General features: G+C 36.3%; 1 protein-coding gene and 1 pseudogene across 2 annotated transcripts in view; one reads left to right on the top strand and one right to left on the bottom strand.

The window, feature by feature from the left end:
- The first annotated feature begins 222 nt into the window (after nt 1-222).
- The window catches only part of NSUN2 (NOP2/Sun RNA methyltransferase 2), a 35737-nt gene continuing 17122 nt past the window's right edge, over nt 223-18837 (top strand). The window contains exons 1-12 of one of the 2 annotated variants that reach the window (XM_070939118.1): nt 223-393; nt 764-924; nt 1895-1999; nt 4881-4986; nt 6202-6273; nt 7205-7289; nt 8735-8927; nt 11194-11268; nt 13510-13640; nt 15732-15805; nt 16551-16681; nt 18359-18455. In XM_070939118.1, the coding sequence (XP_070795219.1) occupies nt 223-393; nt 764-924; nt 1895-1999; nt 4881-4986; nt 6202-6273; nt 7205-7289; nt 8735-8927; nt 11194-11268; nt 13510-13640; nt 15732-15805; nt 16551-16681; nt 18359-18455 (1401 nt within the window). The remainder of the gene's footprint in view (nt 394-763; nt 925-1894; nt 2000-4880; nt 4987-6201; nt 6274-7204; nt 7290-8734; nt 8928-11193; nt 11269-13509; nt 13641-15731; nt 15806-16550; nt 16682-18358; nt 18456-18837) is intronic. The other variant, XM_070939119.1, reaches the window with a different exon arrangement.
- LOC139316048 (U2 spliceosomal RNA) lies at nt 17404-17564 on the bottom strand (annotated as a pseudogene).

Here is an 18837-nt window from a genome sequence, read left to right as displayed (position 1 = left end):
ACTTGGCCAATAAAAAATTCTATTCTATTCCATTTACCGATACACGCGAAATCGGATTGGATTGGTTTGATTTAGGAGCGCAAGATTAATTTCTGAAAGGAAACTCGGAATCTGGAGGTCGTTGGAGACTGTGTATACGTCTATCAGTGAGTTTGAGGAACAGGAAACGGCTAAGCGCCTGCGCGGGATCTGCACGCACGCACGCGAGCGACCCATCACTGAATGGGGAGTTTGCTGAAGCAACGGTTTCAGCACATTGGGCGTGCGGTGAGAATTCTGACTTCGGGCTTGGGCCTATTTCGGCCCCAAGCCTTGTGGCGGCAGCGTCCGGGGCTTGTGATGGGCCGAAGGCAACGCCGAAGACAGCAACAGAGCCTCGAGGGAGGCTCCCGGGTGAGTTGCGGCCTTTTTGGCCCCTCCCGGCGGGTAAAAGTGCACGGTTTTTTCTCAGAGTCTGATTCTGATGGTCTGCAGAGGTCTTCAAACTGGGCCGCTTTAAGACTTGTGGACTTCAACTCCCAGAATTCTCCAGCCAGCATAGCTGGCTGGAGAATTCTGGGAGTTGAAGTCCACAAGTCTTAAAGCGGCCCAGTTTGAAGACCTTCTGGTCTTGGCCAAGAAAGGCTAAGTGAGCATCTGTGTTTTCTCCGCTTCTGCGAGGCCGACACCTGCGTGTGCCACCGCTCTGCGCCGATGAGGAATCCCGGTCGTGAGAATGGGACTCGGATTGAGGCTTCCTTCTTCGCTTGTTTTCCTCCTCTAGGGCTGGTCCGATGGTGGGTATCCGGACATCGTGAAGGAGAATGCGTCGTTTGAACACTACTATGGGCAGCTTGGCATCGTGCCTCAGGAGGAATGGGAGAGCTTCCTGGCCACTCTGCGGGAGCCTCTGCCAGCCACCCTGCGGATCACAGGCTATAAGAGGTGAGCAGCTGTCTCTTACCAGTGAGGAGACAGGCACTAAGTTCACCCCCGTTGATGGGTGAGACCTGGTTGACATCTAGCAGGGGCACCATTGGGACATATAAGGGCTGTAAGAATTTCCAGAATAGAGTTGAAACGCCTCTGAAGAAACCAATGGCAAATTGCTTTCCTATGTTTTGGGAGGGAGGGAGGGAGGGGGTTCCTGTGAGATGGCTGGAGATAAAAATGAAATATATACATAATTTCAGTTCAACTGGAATGAGATTCGCTCTCACCTTGCAGATTTGGGGAGATGCCATGTATGTTTGTGTGTGCGTGTGTATGTTTTAAATATTTGAGGAGGCTTAAAGGAGAATTAGGGTGTGATTTTTTTTTTTCAGACTGTAACTTGGCTTTTCACCTAAAAGTGTACTTTGTTAGTTTATATCTCTTTATGCAGTACGTAGAATTCAAAGGCAGAAGGAATTTTCAATCAAACTATATGTACAGGTATTTTTAAAAATTACAGTTGTGTGTTTCAAAATTGTAAAATAAATAAAAAACATGACTTTACAAAGTAAGATCTGTTTGTTTTTTGGGGGTGAATACACTTGTTTTGAAAAATATAAAAAGGAACTTATTATTTAAGGGTTTAAGTTAGCTGGAGCAAACTGCATTTGATAATTTTACGAGATTGTGATCAACACAAAAAACAGGAGGCAGCTGGAAGAGCCATCTGTATATGCAGGGAAAGGATCTCAAATGCAGAGATCAATAGCACAGAATTGTAACAAAAATAAGAAATTTGGTGATTATTAAATGTTGTGGTAATTTGGAATTCAAGTTGAATTTTGGGCAGCCACTGAAATGATGTGCTTTTCATAATATTGCAGCTGAAACTAGATAAGATTAAGAATTTGGTAAAGTTAAAAAGTAATTTGGTTAGACTGTGATTCACCTTGCTCTGATTGGGTTTCTTTTCATTGTGCAGCCATGCCAACGAAATTCTCCGTTGTTTAAAAGAGAAGTATTTCAAGGAAATGGAGAATCTGGTGGTAGATGGTCAGAAAATCGAAATGCCGCAGCCATTAAGCTGGTAAGTTTGTATATCTAATTATTGACTAGCATAATTATTAGTAATATGGCTTGAGTATTAATTTTGTATAGATTTTGTGTAAGGTATTTGGAAGTAGCAATATGTTAAAAATAATGACATTTCTGGACAATTGTTCATGGGCAAAATGTTGGTTTATCCTTACAGGTTTTTCTGCTTAAATAATGAGTAATGAAAGATTTCCAAAATGTCCTTATTTCTACTTTATTGTTTTCTTGAACAGTTTTTTTGAATTTGTGGATAGATTTAAGTTCTTTAGGAATACTAAGAAAGAAAAGAAAGAACGTATCTACAATTATCCACAAGATGAAGTGTCCCAAATTTAGTCAGTTATTATTACAATCAAAACCAAATTACATGAAAAACCGATCATTAACTAATGACAAGTACAATGGCAATTCCCATTTTTTGGTAGAAAAAAATCCGGCTTTAATATACATGTATTCCTTGTACTCCTTGTACTTATTCACATCACGTCACATCACATCACAAGGAGTACAAGTACTCCTTGTACTTATTCACATCACGTTAGAAAAGATCATATCAAGCTTGGAAAATAATTAAGGAGTAAACAAAATGCATTAAAGATAATTAAGAAAAAAGACAGGAAATCTAACTAGAGCTAGTTGATATTGTTTACTATATCTTGATACTTTGTAACCTTGCAGACCATCTTTGCTCTCATCACCTTAAAAACACATAGTGGCTTCTTTTTGGTATTTGATTTTTCAATTACACAGCAAGCATCATCAATACTATCTCATGTTCCTTGGCCTTTTCTAAAGCCAGCTTGAACATCTGACATCTCTTTTTCCATGTAGGGCTCTAATCTGTATTGGATTATCCTAAACCTTATTTTGGTAGCATATAAAATTAAGGATCTTGTGCAATAGCTTGCACATTTTATTAAGTCTCCTTCGTTGGTATTCGAATGATGGCCACTTATGTTGTTCTTCAGATTTGCTGGCATTCTTGATTAGAATCTTTGCTGATTTTGCTTCTGTTGCCATATTTTTTGTGGGTATTCTATCTGTTCCTGTACTAGAAGCTCTAGTAATTAAGGAATATCTTCTAAGGAATTGGACTCTTAGATGTACTGTAGTTCAGTATAGTCCATTTATCTTTATTTGATCTCTTTTGATTCAGTTATTTGTCCATTGGTGAACTTTAACATACTAATTTGAAGTTGGAATCGCCTCCTGAATTTAGAAATCTTTTGGAAAACTTTCATTGATTTTCTGTGCTGTTTCCATCATTGTGTTTGCAAATATAATACTGCTTTTCTTGTCTCTTCTAAAAACTCTGAAAAGCTTTGCTAAGTTCCTCCTTGAAATTTTTATCTTTCTTGATTTTGGCATCTCTTGTCTTCTTGACAATGTTCACAGTTTGTTCTGATATCTAGCTTGTGTTTTTCTGTTTCTTCATCTTTGGCATTTTCTTTTCACAATCGTACTTAGTATCTTCTTAAATTTATTGCAAAATTCCTGTGGTTTTCTATCAATGAGGTTCAGGGCTTTAAAGTGATACCTCATGTTCTCCTTGATAATAGTGTACGTTCAAGATCAGATCATGGAAACTGATTGGCTTTCTTTTTCTTATTTAGTTTAACTTGGAATTTGTTCATACTCCAGTTAGCACTTGGCCATGTCTTTAATGCTATAATTAAGTTCTACCTTCTTTGGCAATTTTGGTTCTTACCACCATTGTTCAGTAACTGTTCAAAATTTGATGGAGCTGAATGAAGCGACTTATGACTGGTCACTAAAGTTATCACTGTTGCAATGCCCCCACAGTCATGTGATCACAACCTGGTGCTTGACAAACCATTTGCACTTATGACCAGTTGCCAAGTACTCCATGATTGTGTGGTCATCATCTGCAACCTTTACTACTAGCTTTCCCAGAAAATACTCTGAAAAATCCTCACATTTTCCTCAGTATTATGTTACGTGCCATCCAATTGAGGGGTCCATCATCTGGTAGAATATTGTTAATCATTGTATATTACATTATATGCATAGAACAGCATGGTGGTCTAGTGGTGAAGATGCTCACCTCCCACTCGGAAGGTTGAGAGCTCAATCTTAGCGGCAGATACTTCTCTTTCTGGGTACAAAGAAAAAAAATCTGTGAACTCTGCACGGTATCAGGAAGGACATCCGACCAGTAAATGCTCAGCTCCATCTAGTTGCTCCAACTCTACCCCGAATTAAGACATTACAGGGTCGTAAAAGAGTTTTATTATGTTATAAATATGTATTTTTCTTGATAAAAATACACTGTTGTAATTTTTTTTTATTGCTATTGTTGCAAGTTGGGTAGCTTACATTTTTAAATAATTTATTATTTATTGTGTGAGTGGTTGTCTTTGGCAGTCATTAAAGTGTTTTACCTAGGCAACTAATATGACCATAACTCCTTGAGTGACCCTGCTGAAAATGCATATTCTAGGCATACACACCTGCATTCATCCTTCTACCATCCTTAGGCTGCACAGCAGGACTTGGGGGGGGGGGCAGAATATGTGTGATGTACCATAGACACTTTTAGATAACTTGTTCTGACTTTATTCAACCTACTTTTATGCTTCTCCTAAGACTAATCTCTCAAGCATAAAATTAAGTGGGTAAAATTATCATTTTAAAAAAAAATGATTCTTTGCAACAATCTATGCACTTACCTTCTACTTTGCTGCAGGCATTTGCTTGCCTTAATTTTTTTTTCATTTTCCCATCTGTAGGGAAAATTAAACAATTAAGTACATTGAAGAGTTTTATGCATTCAATTTAAAATACAGTTGCAATCTCTTATGCCAGTTCAGAGATTCTGTGGATACTTTATTCAAGATGTTTTATTTTATTAGGTATCCTGAGGAGTTGGCATGGCATACAAACCTAAACCGAAAAATCTTGCGGAAATCTCCACAGTTAGAAAAATTTCATCATTTTCTTGTTAGTGAAACTGAATGTGTAAGTATTACCTGACTTGCTGTTTTTACTTTTCATTATGGGCTTCGTATGACTTCTTGCATTCAAGAAACGTTTTATTCAGAGTTTGTGGGCAAGCTACCTTTCATATTTCTAATAAGTTTGGAATAGGAACACTATTGAAGTATCATTTCTTTAGAAACAGTAAAAAAGCCTGCATATTATTTTTAAATCCTAACCGTTGAATTTTTTTTCAAATTTGAAAAAAAATTTTTTTGTTCATATTAGTACTTCAATATCTTACATTTTTGACTACCAGACTATATAGTAATATAGCTCGTTCATAATAGGAGATAGCCTTGTTGTAAATAATGCTTTATTAAATTTCATTTTTGAGATGTCAAAGTTTTATTTTGAGAAGTAATTATAACAATCTGACTTTGAGATACGGTTTAATATTGGGAACATGCATAGTCTTTTGAACTACTATTTCTATATACTACATAGAGCCAGTTTGGTTTAGTGGTTAAGGCATTAGACTAGAAAGTGGGAGAGCATGAGTTCAAGTCCCAGCTTAACCATGAAAGCCAGCTGTGTGACCTTGGGCTAGTCACTCTGTCTTAGCCCAATTCACCTCACAGGATGTTGTGAGAAGAATAGGAGGAAGGTGTGTTTGAAATGTTTACCACCTTGAGTTATTTGTAAAAATAATAAAAGGTGCAATATAAATAAATAAGAAATGAACAAACATATGTATTGCATGCAAACTGAGACATTGGAAATGAATTTTCGACACCCTATTATTCAAAGACTAGCCCTTCAGCATTGAAAATACAAATTAATGGCACCAGTTACTCAGTAGATTGAAGACCTTATAAATTTATTGTTTATGGGGGTTGTTATGTGTGGATATTACAATGAAAAAAGATCATATTGTATCTAAAATATTGCATAAAATTTCATTTCTGATCATTTTTATTTTATCATCTCAACAAGTCGAACTCATCTCTTAGTCATTTTTTGGAAACATCTGTATAGTTTTCTTAGAAGTATATGGAACTTTTAACCTCTTAGAGATTTTTTAAAATTGACAAGTCTAGTCTATAACTTTGGAAGTTCCTCATTCAGGGGATTATCTAAATTTAAGATAATTAAGTAAATAAAGATGTCTTTTGGGTAGATACGGTTTATGTTTTCTTCCGTGTATATAAATATAAGATGAAAGTGGAATTGTACACTGTATTTATTTTGTTTTAGGGAAATATTAGTCGTCAGGAAGCTGTCAGTATGATCCCTCCATTGCTTCTTAATATTCAGCCTCATCATAAGGTATTCTTGTATTATGATCTCTGAAATTATTTTGTGGAAAAAGCATAAAGGAACATAACACATTGATACTTAATACTACACATTAGTATTGAATATCTTTTTTAATTTGGTTACTCAAAATTCATTGTAAAAGAATAGAATGCAATGTAGCCTTCTCTGTGCTTTAAATATTTAAAAATAAAATTTTACACTTATCTTTTCCCTGATTTAACAATTCATTGATGTTTCATTTTTATGTTTGTATTATCCATGTGTTGAAACACCTTCCATCTGTCTTTTCTCCAACCTTTAATGTAAAGCACTATTTCACATTCAATTTTTTTTAAAATATAATGCCTTAGAGGGCTGGAGTTTTCCAGTACACCTATTGCTACCTTCCTATTTTGCTTTATGTTCCAAAAGACAGAAAAAATGTGCCCCAGACTTTCCCCCGTTCTTCTCACATTCTTTCTTATTCTTGGCTTTTTCTGGTTTAGGGTTAGGATGAGATCATAGAAGGAAAAAAAAACAGTGTTCCATATAGTTTCTAAACTAGGAGGTTTCAGACACTTATAATTCTATTTGGTCAAATTATTGGGTGGTCTCACAGTATTTTATTAATTTTAAACTTGAAAATATATAATTGTGGATTCCACAAACATGTAGGTACAGTAGGTGCCTTTTAAAACACACTTGAATTTCTGTGGTTTTTTTCTTGGAGATAATTATTTTCAGCTATAATGACTAAATCAGAATTAGAATGCCTGTACTGTAACTGAAAAATGATAATGTCTTGACGAATGTAATACTGACTTGCTGGATGCAAGACCCTTAATTCTGTAAGTTTCCTTCCCAAATCTCTCTACAAATACTGTTACATATAAACATACATGCTTTAATTTTGTTAAATAATATCAATCTCTCTTTCTGTTAAATATCTTAATCTTGATAGATTCTAGATATGTGTGCTGCACCTGGGTCCAAGACTGCCCAACTTATTGAGATGCTTCATGCAGACATGAGTGTTCCTTTTCCAGGTAAGTGAAGGAAAAATTTAATTCAGTAATCCAGATTGAAGCAGCATAAAAGTAGCTGTAATAAATAAATTTTAATTATGGTGTTTTGATGAAATGTAGTTAGGATTACTGAATTGGCTATTGACTTCCTCTTAAAATCCCTTCGTATTTCAATATTGATCTTGCACTGGAGCTTTTGTTTCCCCAGTAATCACCATGTGAGTAGGTGGTTTACTAGCCACTAATGTAAGTAAACAACATTTTAATAATATTTACTCACACTACTAAAGCCAGGTTTGTGTTAGGGTGACATAAAGGGAGACTTAAAAGCCACATAATGTTAGATGATAAATGTTGTGGCTGTCTTTTTCTGTAATAAAAGACTTACTTATGAGACCACCATCCAATTGCTGTTTATTCATGGAATTCACCTGTTATTCATACCAATCATTGGGCATCCTGTTCAGGGGTGGATTCTACTTATCTTTACTACCGGTTCGCAATGGGAGCGCATGCGCTTATGCGCATGTGCAGTTCACCAAATATGATGTCAGGGCGGGTGGGCGGAGCCTCCTGCTGTTTTTACTACCGGTTCTCAAGAACCAGACAGAACCAGGAGCAACCCACCACTGATCTTGTCATATACATTTTAATAAGATAAGAGTGTGTACATGTGTTCATTGTTTTCATTACTTGTTTGTGCTAGATCTAATTTGTCATTTGAGAGAATGTCTTTTTTATGGATGGTTTGTCTGCATGAAAGGACAAGATTTAGAATTTTTGTTGATAAATTTTTGGTATTCTCCAATTTGTCACCATTTTCTGTACGTACAATTTTTTCTGTAAATTGTGGGTGTAAATTCCTTTTATGATTTCCTGGTCCCATCCATTTTTTCTATCCATATTACTATATTAATGCTCTCACGTTTTACCAGTTATACGACGTTTTTATACTATTTCTTTGGATTGAAGGCAGTTTACAGAACAACAGGGAAAAATGGCAGCTGTATCACTGCTAGCAGTTATATATCCTATGGAATAAAATGGTCCTAAATGTTTGGATATGGCCAGAAGTCTTCATTCTGTGAGATATGTTGTACATTTAGGTGTGTTTGGCCTTAACTTGGCTGGCTTTCAGGAAAACATTAGAAACTATACTTTTTAGCCTGGTGTTTCACATCTAGTTTTGAATATTGGATGAGCATCAGTTGTGCTTTAAATTTGTTTCATAACTGAAGTTGCCAAATTTTGTTCTGTGCTAATTATTTTGTGTCCTGGATCCTCTGAAAAGATAATACAAAATGTTATAAATTAAAGATAACTGTATAAAATAATTATGTTTTCTTGATTCCATGTAGTTAATATTTTGATCTTATTTGGACTAATAGTAATTGAAAAAAGTAATTCTCCCACGTCCCAAGTGATGATTCTCTTTTAACCAGAAGATTTTCTATTTTTTTTCCTAGAGGGATTTGTAATCGCAAATGATGTAGATAACAAGCGTTGTTATCTGCTAGTTCATCAGGCAAAGCGGTTGAACAGTCCTTGTATTATGGTTATAAATCATGATGCCTCAAGTATCCCTAATATACAGATCAATACAAATGGGAAAAAAGAGATCCTCTTCTATGACAGAATATTATGTGATGTTCCTTGCAGGTAAATTAAACTATGTTAAATTTTAAGCCAATACGCTGTTTGTGGCATACTTTACTAATGCTAGTTGTTAAGACAGCAAATATGAACAAATATGGATGTAAACACTAGAAATAAACTGTTGCAACACAACAATAGGAAGAATTATGGAATAAATGTATGAAATTTACATCAAGTTATAACTTAAAGAAAAATTGGTACAAAATGTTCTACAGATTATACAGGCAATCCTCATTTAACAACCCTTATTGGAACCAGCAGTTCAACTACTACAGGTAGTCATAGCTTAATGAGGTAATTGGAACTGAAATTTATTTTGCTATTGTGCTTCCCCAAAAATAAGACCCAACTAGAAAACAAGCCCTTGCATGATTTTTCAGGATACTCGTAATATAAGCCCTACCCCCAAAATAAGCCCCAGTTAAGATCATCAGCCAGCTGGACACATTTAGTATGTCTGTTGCAACACACAAGTTCGCGGGAGCTGTTATGGGTGGGGCGGCTGCCAGGAGGCTCGCCTTGTGTGTGCAGCGGAGCTAGAGGATGAGGTTGAACAGCGAGGGCTGAGCATACAGAGACTGACATGGTGCTATCCCCCACCCTGCCATCTGCCTTGTATTCCCTTGCGGCAGCACCAAGAAGCAGAAGCTCGGGGAGGCATGTGATCTGGCCCACCGGACGCACTATGAAGCTGCCTGCCCTGTTGCAGCCGTGGACAAACAAAGACAAACAGGACGGAGTGGGCCATGCAGTGCATCTGACAGGCTGGATTGTGTGCTTAGCCCTATGCCTTTGCCTTTGCCTATGCCTATGCCTTTGCCTCTGCCTGCTGCTTGGAGGGCCAGCCCTGAGGTCGCAGTGTTTGGATTCACCTGTGCTGTGCAGATTGTGCAGCTCCAGAGTGCACTGGCCAAAGGCCTTGGGCTACTGCTGGACACTATCGGCTCCCCCACATGTGGTGCCTCCTGTGCACATGCGGGTGTGTGTGCGTGTGTGCCAGGCTGAGCTGGGGCCAGGGCAGCAGGGGCTGGTACTCTTCATCTCCGGGGTGGCTCCGTGGGCCAGATATGGGCCAATCCAACTTGTGAGCCTTGTGTTCAACATGTTTGTTGTACATGAAAAAATAAGACCTCACCTAAAAATAAGCTCTAATGCGTCTTTTGGATACAAAAATTAATATAAGGCCTGATCTTATTTTTGGGGAAACTGATGCAGTCATAAAGTGTGATGTGTCATGATCTCCTTACTTAGCAATGGCAATTCTGGCAGCCTCAGTTGCCATCATTAAACAAGTTGTTTAGCAAGACTTTCATTGTGCTAAAGTGACTGGGAAAGAATATACTCATGAATAAAAAGAAAATAGTGACTACACCAAACGGATGAGTATCACAGCTGTATATTCTATGTAGGACTACCTTTGAAGGGTTTTTGGAAGTTATAGATAGTCCAAACTGCAGCTGCACAAATAATTATAACTTGAGTCTTTTAAGTTTTTTACTCTATACAATTAAGATGCTAGATGCTTTAATCAAGATGCTAGTTATCATCTACAAATGTTTGTAGGACTGCCTGTCTCCTTTGCCTGTATAGTAAGATTGTGACATGGTTTGCATCTCCTCTGTTAACAATGTCATCTTGTTGGATTAGAAGATTTGCTTCTCAGTAATATTTTTCCTCTGAACCCGCTTGCCTTCAAGAAAGCTTTCTTATATCACTGTTTTTAACGCCTGTAAGCCACCCAGAATTGCATAGAGCGCTGGCCATTGAAATCCAAGTTATAAACAAGTTAGTTAATCAACACTAGGGCTAATTCTATTTCATTTATATTGTGTCAGTTAAAATGCACATATGTTTCTAACGAAGCCTAAACACTTACATACACTACAAACTGCTTGAGGAATGAAAAAGGGGAAAGATAGAAATCTTGATAAGCATTAGGTTGCTTAACTTTTACATCATGGAGAATGGTATTCTAAACGTTTTAGAAATTACAGTTAATATTGTCATGAATTTTATCTCTTTCTCTTTAAAAGTAAGTTATATATCATCAGAGTTTTAATAACCCCTAATTGCTGTATAAATACTATTGTACACAATATCACTTGTGTTTTACACTAATATAATTAAATATTAACTTTGAAAAATGCAACTACTTAAAAATGTACTACTGTAATTTCAACCTATTTGTATAAAAATGTTATATTGCAACTTGCTCAGAATGCATAACTTTCATGCTGTCTTGGAATTAATGTGGAAATGTTTCTTTTAGTGGAGATGGAACCCTGAGAAAAAACATTGATATATGGAAAAAGTGGAGTACACATAATAGTTTGCAACTACATGGGTAGGAAAATATTATATATTTCTTTCAACTTGTGGAATGAAATAAAGAATTTGATTAATGTCTTGACTTTTTTTCTATATACAAGAATAAAAACTTGGGTTTTTGATATTACTCTATTCTGTATGGAAAACTCCAGCCTACGGACTGCATTGTTCCCAGTTCTCCCCATGTATAGAAATTTTTAATGTCCTGGTCTCCATAAGTAAGTTGACATAAAATTATGCCTCAGTTGTATGAATTGCCAGACCCCCTTTAAAAAATATATGTATATTCCAAAGTGTATACCGGTATTTTGGATAGATTTCAATTTCTTTTTATTTTTCTGATTTCCCATTCCACCCCAAAAGCCAGACAGTTTATTCTAATATTTCTAATGTGGGAAATGCCCATTTAAGCTATTGAATCCAATCTGCTGTTCGGTGCAGCAATCCAAATTAGAGCCTATTTGCATTTTTGGCAGATTACTCTCCAGCCTTTGCTTTGATGTATCCAGCTAAGGAAAGGCTGCCACTTCTATTGAGCTGTGGTGGCGCAGTGGTTAGAATGCACTACTGCAAGCTACTTCTGTTGACTGCTGGCTGCAGTTTGGCAGTTCGAGTCTCACTAGCTCAAGGTTGACTCAGCCTTCCATCCTTCCGAGGTGGGTAAAATGAGGACCAGATTATTGGGGGCAATATGCTGACTTTGTAAACCTCTTAGAGTGGGCTGTAAAGCACCGTGAAGCAGTATGTAAGTCGAAGTGCTATTGCTATTCTCTAGTTAATTAGTTGTGCCCCCAAACTTCCCTTATTGCTAGAAGTTTTGGTTTTTTTAAATTTAAATCCAGTGTACAATGTTCCATACTCTTGATCATTTTCTGCATGACATACATACTTTTGGGTATTTAAAGAGAGCTATCATTCCTTAATTTTTTTTTTCTCTCAAGACTAAAAATGCCAGTCTTCAGTCTTTCTTTAGAGATCTGTTTCTTGGCTTTCATGCTCTTATTTCTTCCACTTTGGATGAACTCTTCTTAGCATGGTGCCAGGAACTGGACAGATTACTGACCAACACAAAGTGGAACATTTTACTTCTGATTATTTATAACTTTGCTTCTGTTGATACATCTAAAATTACTTTTGTCTTATTCTGTCTAGCCATATTACACTTAGATTCTGTTTGTAATATGTTGTTCCAAGATTTTTTACATGCTTTACAGGTATTCTCCACTGTTTACCTGTGCATTTGATTTCTGTTTCCTAAGTGAATAATTTTATGTATCCATTATATTTCATATTTTTAATTTTGATATTCTAGCCCCTTTGTCTAAGTGTAGGATGGACATTCTGAATGGCTGTATGTGACCCTTATATTACGTTGCAGAACAATGGTTTAATTTCAGCAGCAGTTTAACAAATTTAGTTAATTTTAGTGGCGTGATTTGGAGTCATGAGTGGAATGAATGTGGCTTCTGTCCAAGAAACTTCCCTTTTCTATTCCCACCCTTTCAATCGCCCCATCCAACATCAAAAGATAGAAAAATCAAGCCAGATAGATTCCTGAAACTCCAAAAGGTCAGGAGGACAAAGTTGTGGGCTCTAACCACTCAATCGTTTGTTAACTATGCTGTAATCTAGTAAGATTATTTCTATCTTCTATGGTATTAGCTCTCCTGCCCAATTGCATGCCACTTACAGATTTGGTAGATATTCTATTAAGGTCATTAACATTCCGCACTGGAAAGAACAGGTCTAGAACTAAGCCTTGTGGCACCTGCTCTTTCTAGTTCGTTAAGCAACTGTTTTATGAGCATTCTTCAAATACAATTATTGACAATGCTGTGTATTTAAAAGTTCATGCTATCCAACAGCAGTTATTTACTTGATTACAATTTCATAATTTTATTTTGTGAAATGCTTTATTGAAATCAACACATACAATTATATTTATATTTACTACAAAAGCTACCTACATGTTAAAAATGAGATCATTTTAGCAAGGTTAGTTTCCTGATAAGTCTTTTTTTTTTTTTCATGTAGTTAAGACAGTGTGTTCAATGTACTTACAGCCTGATGGTTTTTTTTATCTGCTCTAGAATCTTTCCATGCATTGATTTCAGAGTGAACAACTTGGTTCAGTTCTTACCTGCCCAGAACATTAATAAGACATCTGTAGTTCCAAGGACACAAACAATATAATTAATTCCTAATTTCAGATTTCATGCCTTGGATAATTAAGTTTTGAACAATATTTTCTATGCAGACTACAGCTGAGGATTGCAACTCGTGGAGCCGAACAGCTGGCGGAAGGAGGTAGAATGGTGTACTCTACCTGTTCACTGAATCCTATTGAAAATGAAGCTGTCATTAGTTCTCTGCTGGAAAAAAGTGAAGGTGTGTATAGTTTAAAGGGGGAAAATGGTATTTTAGTTAGGTCAAAAAGAAAGTAAAGCTTACTCTTTTGCCTGAACTTGTAGGGCAGTGTGTTGATTGGAAATCTGGGTTAGTTTAATATTTGTTATGTTGGAATTCTAATTTTAATCTAGCTGCTCCTAGGTCATCTTTCTAGAAATTAATACAGCTGGTATGATGTTTCTTTTCTGATTCTAATCACAAATGAACCATGCTGCCTCTGTAGGAAGTGATTTACTTGATTTTTTTTCATCACGGATGCTTTTAAATGTCAGAACATAACCTATCATAGTTGATAGCTGATCTTCGCTGTTTGAATGCTATTCAAATGTGTTATTAAAGAAGCCATATAGATTAGGTGTGAAAACTTTATATCATATTCATTTTGAATATTTTGAACTCACCCTATGGTTGAGATAACATACGTACCAAGGATAGTTGCCAGTCCGCAGTGCTTGCTTGCTTCATGGGTGTGTTTGAGGAACCTTAATAATTTCAATATGTTCTCTTCTTGACAACTTTGTCAGAAGTGTTTAACTTTTCAAGGCATACTAAAGATTTGAACCGGACGTATAAACAATCAAGAAAAAGAATCAGGAAAGAAGGGGTATAAGAAAGTTCAAATAAGCAAGGGATTTATAAATCCACAGCGGTTTTAATTTTCCAATGTATTGTTAATTAACTCTAACTGAATGTATTCTATCATTTTAAAAGACAAAAATATCACTACAAAATCTAGACGAAGTATGCATTTCAGCAACCAGGATCAAAACAATATGAATCACTGAATTAGATTATGAACTACAGTAAATTCTATCCATATTATTAAAGGTAGATTCTGATTTTAAAAATCTGTAAAATTGAAACTGAGTAAGCATAAACAATACAAATATTGTACATGGTACAATCCATGAGTAATTAAAGACCAATTGTAAAAGCAAAATTCAGCAAATATGGTGAATAAAAGAGAAAAAAAGCAGAAAAATCCCTGATAAAATAAAGTAGAGGAAGCACCAGTGGCTTCTAAAACCCCTAGCTATTGATGGGAATTTTGCAGCTCACCTTCTGAGACTTGATCACATAAAAGAAGAGCACTAATCTCATACCCACAGGAGCAGTTAAAATTACTGACAATTACAGTTATGAATGTTGATCATCATTGAGTAGTTAGTGGGCATTTTAACAGCACATTCGTGTGCTTCTTCATCTTTGCACAGGAAAGTGTGGCTTTTACAGAACGTTAGTGCCTCTGCTAATTATTCTTCTAATAGGTAGTTCCCTGTATATGTCAGAGTAAAGAGCCTCCTACAAGGAGCATGTAGGATATGAATAGATATCGGTGGATTGGGTTTTGGGGGGGGGCAATTGCGCTAGAGAAATCATGAGAAGTCCTTAGCCTGAACAATTAAGACCCAATTCTCTGTTTCAGTTCAGCCAGTTTATCTAACCAACGGAGAAAATGGCATTGAGGAAAGGCCTCAATATGTTAAATCATTGTTAATTTATCACTTTAGGAAAGAACTATGCCTGTTCAGCAAGATGAAGTGGAGAAGGGAAGTTTACCCAGGCAGAATTGGGTCAACAGAATCTTAATTGAGCCCCAAAGGGAATGCAACTAACTATATTAAAGTATAAAATTTTGATTGATGGGCGAATGTTATAATTTTTTAAAATTTTGATTGAATGACTTCTAAGGTCTTAATAGATGTGCAGCCATAATCATGATCAGAACTTTAACTTTAAGTAATATAATGGCTACCAGGGCATAGTTATTTTCAAACTTACTTGCAAATTTAACAGTGACAAAATATGCTCTTGGGGGCTCTTATAAGCAGCTCTCTCTTGAGTTGACCAATTGGTAGGATTATGGCTAATCTTTACTGAAATCCATGTATTAAACTAACCTAGGATTGTTTACAATACAAATTAAATTCATATCAGATTTACAGTACTTTTAAGATATGAAGTTATTCTAGATATTGAAAAAATAACTTTCACAGCTTGAAACAGTCAAATGACTTTTCCAGTAAAATGCATATAATGTTGATTCGTTTTTGTTTTGTTTTTTTGAAGGTGCCTTAGAACTTGCTGATGTCTCTTCCGAGTTGCCAGGGTTGAAAAGGTTGCCAGGCATTACAAAATGGAAGGTAATTTTATAGAAATATCTGTTGTATTAAGGGATTCATATCAGATGTGAACAGATTAAATTTCCAAAAGTAAATAGGTTCATTAGTTATCCAGAATGAAATAATTGGTATGAATTGCCCTTTTCAAGTCTCATCAAGGTTTCTTTGCTGCTTAAACATGCTGTAAACAGTGATGCATTAATGCTTCTGCTTAGGGGAGCCAGTTTGGTCTAGTGGATAAGGCAGCAGGCTAAAAAGCAGGACACCATGAGTTCAAGTCCTGCCTTGGTCATGAAAGCCAGCTGGGACTTTGGGCCAGTCATTTCCTCTCAGCCAAACTTACCTCACAAGGTTGATGTGAGGAAAATAAGAGGAGGAAGATGTGTTGGACATGCTCGCTGCTTTGAGATATTTGTGAAAATGACACAGGTGGGAACCAAATTTTTTTAAAAATTGTGAATTGCCCCCAAAAAGGAGTGGGGATAGGGAAGGCCTTTGGTCATTTATATAAATACTGTGGTGGGAGGAGCGAGTGGGAAGCACCTCTTGGCTGGAGATCTTTTAGCAATAATACCACCAAGAAGGTATATTTTCTCAAGATATCTTTTCACAGACCAGTTTAACCATATTACAAGGCAACCAATTTCTGTATAATTTGGCCCTTGTTACATTTCAGCATTAAATTTCATGAGAGAAAGGGAAGAAGTGCTGCTTTGATGAACATATTAATAGTAAGATTTGAAAGACATTGTATTTTCCCACCTAGGTAATGACCAAAGATGGTAATTGGTTTGAAGACTGGAAAGAAGTACCTCCTAGCAGGCATACACAGATCCGCCCCACAATGTTCCCTTTAAAAGACGAACAAAAACTTAAAGCATTACATTTAGAGCGCTGGTATGTAAAGTCGTCATCATATTTGTAAGATGATGTTGAATTCAAGCTCACTTTAACGTTGCCAAGTATGTGTCCAACTGGGAGACATATACAATTAAAAAAATTAAGATCTAGAGATACATTTTAAGAGTTTAATGAACCCTGCAGTATCCTCCTTCGAAGATACGCACTGAGATGTTTCGCCAAAAAGAATGCAAATTCTTTTACAAGTTGGGTGGAGTAGAGTGCAATATTTTACATACTACTTTTCTTCAGCAATTTCCAAATTCTTTATTAGTACTGCAAACAATTATCCACATTAAACTGCTTAACAAACTGATAATCAAAGATACAATACTTAATAGCATATTTTAGCCTTGGCAATACAGAATTTAGCAATAGTAGTAATAATGTTAAAATTGGTAAAAAGGTTGATGTAATAGTAGTTTGGTCTCCTAGTCTTTCTGATTGAAGCAAAATACAAAACAGGAGAAGTTGTACATGATCAGTTGTTTCTCTCTCCTCTAAACCATAAGAGCAAACTCATTCAGATCAGGGAATTTTGAGGTATCTCCTCAGTGGAATTGATGGTAATTCATTATGCCATACCCAAAGGTCCTTCGTCGGTTTAGGGTAAATGAGAGATGTTTAATTATTTGATTCAGCACTCACAGTGCCCTTGAAACTTAGGTTGTGCTATTCCAAGGACATACAGGGGCCATGTTACTGAATGAAGCTGTTCTGGGCTGGAAGAGGCCACAGGTCAGCTGTAATTACTAAGTTTCAGATCCTGAGTCCTCTTTAATAAGATACATAGCTAAAGCAAGCAAAATCATGCAAAACAATTATAATATTTAATTGAACTACACTACACTTGATCTTAGCCAAAAGGCTGAGAAGCTAGAGGCAGGAGGATTTAAGGAAAGCTCTGCTGTCTCTGGCTCCAGATGACATTAGATGTGTTGTTGCTCCTACCAGCTATCTTAGTCAGTTGGAGTCAGCAAACCACTGGAAAGCATTTTTGCTCGCACAGTGCCATGTGCTTCCATCGGCCGTCCTGTATGGCAAGTATAAAAGGATACCATTGACGGAAAGACTCTGTTTCTGTGGCTCAGGAGAGGTGGAGACTGTGGGTCACATGCTCCTTAGATGTTCCTTTTACACAGAGATTAGGAAAAAACATATTCTGCAATAACTGCTAGGTATCCTAGCTATTCCGACACTACCTGTGTTCATTGGCTGCTTAAGGATGAACAGTCCATAACTGCAGCGCAGGTGGTCAGATTCTGCGCAGCAGCACTGGGGATTCGTTGCAAACACATGTCTTCTCCACCATAGTTATGTTATATAACAAATGTGGCAAACCCTTTGCATTGCTTAGTCTTTTCCCTTTTAGCGTTGAAACTACAATGGGCCACACAGTTTATGGATCGTAATTTTAGTATACTTAGACCATGCATAATTGACAGACTGGATTTTATTATAGATTTTAGTTGTTATTTCTTATTTTATATCAGAATTTTAAATTATATATTTACTGAGCATTTTTATTTGTTCTGGTCTCTGGTCTAAGACTGTAATAAATTGACTGATTGAAATTTAACTAAAGTTTTTTTAAAAAAAATCATTTTCTGATCGCAGATTTAAGTAGAGCTCAAGAATATGCCTATTGATACAAACACCATGTTGCTTATCTAGTTTTAGAATTTTACCACATCATCAGAATACTGGAGGTTTCTTCATTGCTGTATTAATTAAAAAATCACCTATGCCATGGAACAGGCGTCAGCCCAAGGTAATGTTTGGTATTATTAAAAACATTTTCTAGTATGTTTTAAAAGGATAAGAGTGTAGAAATACCATGAAATAATTATGAATTTCAAATAGCATGCTTCACAGGAAACTGCTTTGGAAACTAGATCACAGCTGAATATTGAAGTTTGTGATGGAGAGAGATGAGAAACCATCTATGGAAAATTAACCTCAAAAAAATCCATTGGGCATTCTGAGCCCTTGGATATATATTTAAGCAAAAATAGACAGATTTAATCCAGAACCAAATATGATTTCCTTGTCTACTGAGGCTAGATTTTTAAGCCTTAGACAAGAAATAGGGCTTAAAAAACGGGGATTCTGTTTCCAGAAAAGAAACTAGTACTTCATAGTGTTTTTCTTCT

This window comes from Pituophis catenifer, unplaced genomic scaffold (genome assembly GCF_029215685.1).
Source record: "Pituophis catenifer annectens isolate HBS135680 unplaced genomic scaffold, rPitCat1.0.hap2 SCAF_3, whole genome shotgun sequence".
Lineage (NCBI taxonomy): Eukaryota > Metazoa > Chordata > Lepidosauria > Squamata > Colubridae > Pituophis > Pituophis catenifer.
This window is presented reverse-complemented; position numbering and strand designations above follow the sequence as displayed.